At 39.5% G+C, this 6,980-nt stretch overlaps 1 protein-coding gene across 1 annotated transcript; it reads left to right on the top strand.

The window, feature by feature from the left end:
• Window positions 1-1,819: 1,819 nt before the first annotated feature.
• Window positions 1,820-5,153, top strand: ufc1 (ubiquitin-fold modifier conjugating enzyme 1). The gene is made up of 3 exons (XM_080743850.1): window positions 1,820-2,021; window positions 3,325-3,478; window positions 4,576-5,153. Exons 1-3 carry the CDS (start codon window positions 1,946-1,948, stop codon window positions 4,841-4,843), a joined length of 498 nt encoding a protein of 165 aa, XP_080599976.1. The 5' UTR covers window positions 1,820-1,945; the 3' UTR covers window positions 4,844-5,153.
• Window positions 5,154-6,980: the final 1,827 nt, after the last annotated feature.

Raw genomic sequence — 6,980 nt, 5'->3', positions numbered from 1 at the left:
TGCTGTGTGCTACTGTCTTCTTAAGCTTAAAGGGGAAGACCACCCATTTTCAATATTGAACTATGTCATTAATATACCTTAGAGAAGTTGTGTGGAAATTAAAAAAAAGTTCCCCCTCTTCTGTGTTGCCTAGAACTGGAGGATTGATTTTGGGGTTTGTTTCTCATATTATCAAATCCACTGATCCAGGACTTTTCACTATTGGTCTCCACAGCGGAGAGAACAGGACACAGAGGGACAGAGAGAAACATCGAAGGAAAGAGACAGAGAATGAATTGTAGCACTATTTTATTTTGTTTTATTTGCAAGGACCCCCATAACTTGGTTCCATCTGGTTCCATTTGTACACTCTCAGAATTACAGATGGGTTATGGTCATTCAGGCCTATCTATTTGTGTTTCTTCTAATATTGTCCAGCCATATTGCAGTCTGTGGCAAAAATGTAATGTCCACCACAAGCCTATACAGGTATATATTGTTGAAAATGTGTTATTTTCAGGGAGCGATGCTGTCCTGTCCCCCAAAATGCAATGTACCAATACCAGTATTTGGCCCCATGGACCACCATCAGAGAATTCTTTTTGCCAGGGACCCACAGAAGAGAAGATTTGTGTTAAGAAATTATATATTTTTCAATATTTTACAAACACTTTCAACATGCTAAAATACACATTATGTTCTGGTTTAGCTCTGAGATCAAACCTTTATGAAATACTGCCCCCTACTGACAAGATGAATTCCAATACCTTAACTTTATACATTGACAGCTTAGGGGTGAGCCATCCAAGCTGTTTGGCGACCTGACTTTGGAGCATTTGGCGAGGCATCCTAACCTATTTGGCGACATGTCCACGCTAGTTGGCGAGCTGTCCCTAGAAAATTGATTTGGCGAGTTGGAAATTTGGCGAGTCGACCTGTATTCATCTCCTGGCATAATGTAGCTACTTTCGGTCGGACCATAGCCTAATAAAGTTCTAACATATGCATGCATCACATTTAACACTTTTATTTGACTATCATCATCAATGCTGTACATATCAATGGTCTTTTCTCTTTTGTCAGGTGTTTGCCTCGAAAACACAAATTAATTTCACATTACCAAAAGTAACCAGACATGCAAGGTAAAAAATACAATAAAATAGCCAGGAAACATTTATCCAGACAAATAATACTCTGGGAAAATATTCTTGTTTGACGGTGCTGGCGGGCCGTTTATAAACGAAACATGTATGTGTAGTACCCCTGCTTTGTCACAAGATGGGGGGCTTTCCCGACATTCCGTGTAGAGGTCGAAATTAAACTCTCATGGGATCCGTTCCTTTCAAAGAGCCGTTCAAAAGATTGGCACATTTTAGTTAGCCTAGTTGTTACATTGTAGATTTTAATTATAATTACAAATCACTTCAACCCTATATACATTTTGGCCATATAGTCTATATATTTCCGCCATAGGCCTATTATGTTTTCTACATTTTCATTGGAAAACGTGTGAAATTGGACATTCTGCATATGAGTACTTTCTTCTATTGGCACTTTAAGTACATTTTGATACCAATATACTTTTGTACTTTTACTCAACGAACATTTTGAATTCCAGACTTTTACTTGTAGGCCTAACATTATTTCTTCATTGCAGTATTGATACTTTTGCTTAAGTAAAGACTTTACTTAGGCAAAACAAGTAAAGTATTCACTCCCCCTCGTCAAAAAAAGGAACGGCTCTCATCGTTCATTTCAAAGAGACGTTCAAAAGACTCGATTCGTTCGCGAACGTCCCACCTCTAGGAGCCACTACTAGTGCTTCCGGGGTCATCTTGCTGGAGCATGATGGAAGTATTAACAACACGTCAGGACTAGAGAAACTGTACAGAGAGAACACTATCATCCCTATCTCCTTTGCTTTATAATATTTATATTGTATACTATTCTAATAGACTCAATAAGGATGGGCGACGAGGCGACGCGGAAGTTGGTGTCGGAGATCCCTCTGCTGAAGACCAACTCTGGTCCCAGAGATAAAGGTGTTGTTATGTTATTATTATAGATAATGGTACACAGCCTACTGTAACAGACTAGGCATGTTTCACACATAAAGGTGTGTGCACTGCATGTCATAAGGGGTTTGCACTGGGTCGGTGTGTGTGTGTGTGTGTGTGTGTGTGTGTGTGTGTGTGTGTGTGTGTGTGTGTGTGTGTGTGTGTGTGTGTGTGTGTGTGTGTGATTGATTGATTGAATAGCTATTAACAGTTTCCAAAATAGTACAGAATCAGATGTATGTATACAATAATGCTAAGGATAATATACAAAGTGAGATAGAGAGAGTGTTTAGAAGTAAAGTCTAGAATCATACACATGTCACAATTCCTCATTATTGGTACTGCTTGTATTCAATAAATATAAGAGGGCTTGACATTAACTTTTTGAGGCACCTGTCCTTTGGACAAGTACATTTCAAGTCACATTCTGTCATTTCTTTCTTAAATGCATGCATAGGAGTCAGACATTGAAATAGAATAAATAACAAAAGGAATAACTGCTAACAACCTCCCTTGCTCTCTCCACCCTCCACTCCATAAGCCCCTTTTCCACTGGCCCAACACCACACCACACCGCCCACTTGTGCCAGGTTTTCCACTACAAGGACCTGGGTAGAGTGGTGTGAAAGTGTTTCTAAACGTGGTAGTAAAAAGTATCCAATCTAGAGTAGGTCTGAACTAGGCCAAACAGGGCCAAACACTTCTGACTGATCACTCACTGACTTTTTATTTAGACTACCATAGTTGTAATACATGATAATAGATTCTATTGTGTTATAACCACTATTATAATCTATTATAGTGTATTATAATTATCATAGTAATAGGCCTACATTAATACTTAATAGTGTATTATAATCACAGTTATAATCCATTATAGTGTATTATAATTTAGGATAGTTGTAATACAAATTTATATTGTATTATTATCACAGTTAAAAGGGTCAATTTGTTTCTTACCGATAGGGGTACTTGTCAACTTGTGTAATGGAAAATGTAGATATTTTATGTGGTGCGGTGTGGTGCTAAAGCTGCAGTCGAAAAGGGGCTATAGTATCACCAGTCCATAGTCTGCAAACAGCACAAAGCTCCTAGGAGTGTCACAGAAATAGTGAAACCAAGAGCCACTTGTCCAACGGACAAGTACAATTTTAATGAGCTTGTCCGGAAGGATTTATTACTTGTCCCGGACAACAGGACAAGCCTTAATGTCAAGCCCTGTAAAGTACATAATCAATCGTGTACCCATGAAAATATGTCTTAGTGAAATACTGACAGTGCTTTGCAGAGCTGTGGGTGCAGAGGCTGAAGGAGGAGTATCTATCGCTCATCAAGTACGTTGAGAACAACAAGGCAGCCGACAACGACTGGTTCCGCCTGGAGTCCAACAAGGAGGGAACGCGCTGGTTCGGAAAGTGCTGGTACATCCACGACCTGCTCAAGTACGTATTCAGCAATGTCCATTTCGTCGACTTTTTATTTATTGTTTTTATTGCAGGGGTCTTCAATGTTTTTAGGCCAAGGAACCTTTAGTTGAGAGAGAGATGTAGCAGGGACCCCTACAACATTTTCATAGATTCCATATTGTTTCATCATTTCATCAGTGTATTTTGGATTTGTGTCAATTAGTGTTTTCAGGTATTTAACCACTTGAACCGTCAAATACTTAATAAACTTGAACTTTCACTCGTAGTCTTCCCTTTTACCCCTCTACACCAGACCTCTTTGCCGAAAATAGCTGATCTACAAGCTCACAACGCCTCGCAGCGTGAGGCGTTGTGAACTTGTAGATCTGTAATTTTTTACTAAAGTTCTCAGGATATGGACACTACGGTTCAAGTGCTTGCATATAAAAAAAGAGAAAAAAGTTTCTATCACACAAAGATTTGGAGGACCCCCTGTAGTAACTCTGAGGACCCCCTAGGGGTCCCGGACCCCCTGTTGAAGATCCCTGATTTATTGTATTGAATAAGGCTGCACGATATTAGGAAAACCTTCGATATCGTTATTGAATACCTCGATAACAATATGACTCACAAAAAAATCAGTGTATAGTTTAATATAATTTTGCAGCAGGTTACGTTTTGCAAACTAAAGACTTATTAATTAAAGAAATTTAAATAAATATCTAGCCTAACAAAGGGCAATATAATGCCTCTGAACTTTGACTTTCAGTTGCTTTATTGCACATGCATACTAGGTATAGCCTTAATGCAATAATAATATTAGGCCTGCTGATACCATTCAGGATGGAAATAGAATTGTCCTTTTGGGGAAAAGTAGTTTCATTAGGAATTACTAAGAAGTACTTGATATCAACAGAAAACGTTCAGTTGGACAATATGCCATTTACTTTGATAAATGCCTCGATATGCATATCCCCCATGATGATACCTCGATAAGGGTACATTTTTGATATATCTTGCAGCCTTAGTATTGAAATATCTCATGTTTATTTAATGCTGTGTTTGTTTTGGCTAAAGCAAATGACTTTGACTGAAATGCGCTATCCCTTGTGCTATGTCTTTTCCCCACGCAGGTATGAGTTCGACATGGAGTTTGAGATACCGGTCACCTACCCCTCGACGGCCCCCGAAATCGCCATCCCAGAACTAGACGGAAAAACAGCCAAGATGTACAGGGGCGGCAAGATCTGCCTGACGGACCACTTCAAGCCACTCTGGGCCCGGAACGTGCCCAAATTCGGACTGGCCCATCTGGTGGCGCTCGGGCTCGGCCCCTGGCTGGCGGTGGAGATCCCGGACCTAATCTCTAAAGGACTGGTGGTCCACAAGGAAGATCAATGAGGGGATTGAACCCCTTTAGCATTAGTTTATTTTTTACAGGTTGTTTTAAACCCATAAATACCTATGGCCGATTCTACAAAACGCGTGCTCCATCAATAGTTCCCACACTTTAAAGATTTTGCCAATATGTTCATGAATTGCAGATGTACAAGCTCACAGTGCGGCAAGATGTGACGCACTGTGAGCTTGTATGTCTGCTATTTCTGAATATCCAACGCAAACATTACTGATGCTTTCCCGGTTATAACGGAATACAAAAATTTCAAAGTTAAAATGTACAAATCCATAACTTGTGAAAATAAATATCCGAATGAGGAAGAGTTGAATTAACTGAATAAATGACAATATACGTTCATTGTGTACATTTGTGGTTTGTAGCAGTCCACGAGCACTGCTCCGAGAATATATAGTTAGATCAAATGGAGAGGACATATTTTCATGGGCGGATAATAAAGTGTAACTTAAACTTAATGGGTGTACTGTACATCAGGGTCTTCAAAGTTTTTCAGGTCAAGGAACCTTTAATCAAGAGGAAGATGAAGCAGGGACCCCCCACACATACTGTTTAAAATAGTTTTGCAGAAATGTTTTTTACAGATTTCAGAGCTGCATAGACTTGTTTAACAGCATGATCACGTGTAAATTATGAATTAACATTTAGTAAACATAACTTTTTGACTTCGGTCAACTGTTCCCTCTACACACCAAACTTCTTTGCCGAAAAATCTGCCATTTGCGGATTTCTCCCAAAACCCGCTCCTTCCCATTGAAATGCATAGAGACACACAGGCTCCTACAAATATGGCCGTCCTATTGTGATAGCGACCCGACTTCGGGTAAGGATGAACGGTGAACTGCAGCTGCCAATGCAATCCCAATGAGAGGCATCGTGAAATATCATAATTTCAGTGGTTGACTACTGAGGCATTAGCGATTTTTTTTGTGTTCTAATAAAGTGTCCCATGAGTTTAATTTTGCCTTTTTAAAGTGGCATATCTGTCATCTTGATACACTACCTACAATATACTTTAATATACTTCATCTGTGAGTCAAAAGTGCTAGCATTGGAAATCTTAAGTTTAGGTGGACGCATGGTACACACGTCATGGACGCATCCCTTGAGGTTTTCTATACCCAGATACGCTCGTCTCTCATGTATAATTAAGCTGTTTATTTTTGGGAAATGATCGCATCTCGCTTTTTCCAAACGGAGTCTTGCAGGTTATTTTTGGATTAATACTAACCTGGAGAATCCACTCTGTAGTTGAAAAGGTCGGGATCTTCAAAGTCGGCGCTCATAAACGCACAGCAGTAAAGACAGTGATGTCACTGAAAAGCGACAGGTTCTGTGTCTGCCGTTTCCCCTCTTCTCTGTTAACATTATGGGTAACCCATTCAAGTGGCAAATTAAATGTGACACACATCATGTATTTAGAAAACAAGAAGATATGTTGTCAGGGTCAGGCCATACATCTGGAAACATATTTTTATTCAAATCAAGATAGTCTGCAGTTCGTGTAGGATTATTTTAATATTAGGCTAACCACAGCTGAATTGCAATGACTTTCTATGGGCTGGCTTGCAGTGCACCGTTCTCCCTTACCCGAAGTGGGGTCGCTATCACAATAGGACGGCCATATTTGTAGGCGCCCGTGTGTCTCTATAGGCAGAATCCAGAAGCTGGCAACCATACTTTGGTGTGACTGTACCTTAAAGGAATAGTTCACCCCCAAAATGCCTTTTTTTCTATGGATTACAGACCCCATGCAGACTTTCTTTTGTTTACATAAGTGGAACCTCTGCTTAATCCATAGAATTATTTAATGCTTTAACTATTGAAAAATAGCAGATATACAAGCTCACAGTGCAGCACCGAGTGCCGCGCTGCGAGTTTGTAGATCTGCTATTTTTGAAAAATCATGAAAATTTGTGCAAACATTTGAATATCACATTTTTTTAAGTGAACATTTCTAACTCAAATACGTATAATTCTAGGGGTCCTTGACATGAAAGAGTTTGAGAACCACTGACGTAGAAACGTGTTTTTCCAAAAACCTTTATAGAAGGATTTAGAAGACACTTATAGAATCGGGCCAAAATTCTAACGTTCACGATTTTTCAAAAATAGATTTACAAG

This window comes from Nannobrachium achirus (assembly GCF_963921795.1).
Source record: "Nannobrachium achirus genome assembly, chromosome: 15".
Classification (NCBI taxonomy): Eukaryota; Metazoa; Chordata; class Actinopteri; order Myctophiformes; family Myctophidae; genus Nannobrachium; species Nannobrachium achirus.
Note: the sequence above shows the minus strand (reverse complement) of the source record. Positions and strands in the feature narration are given on the sequence as shown.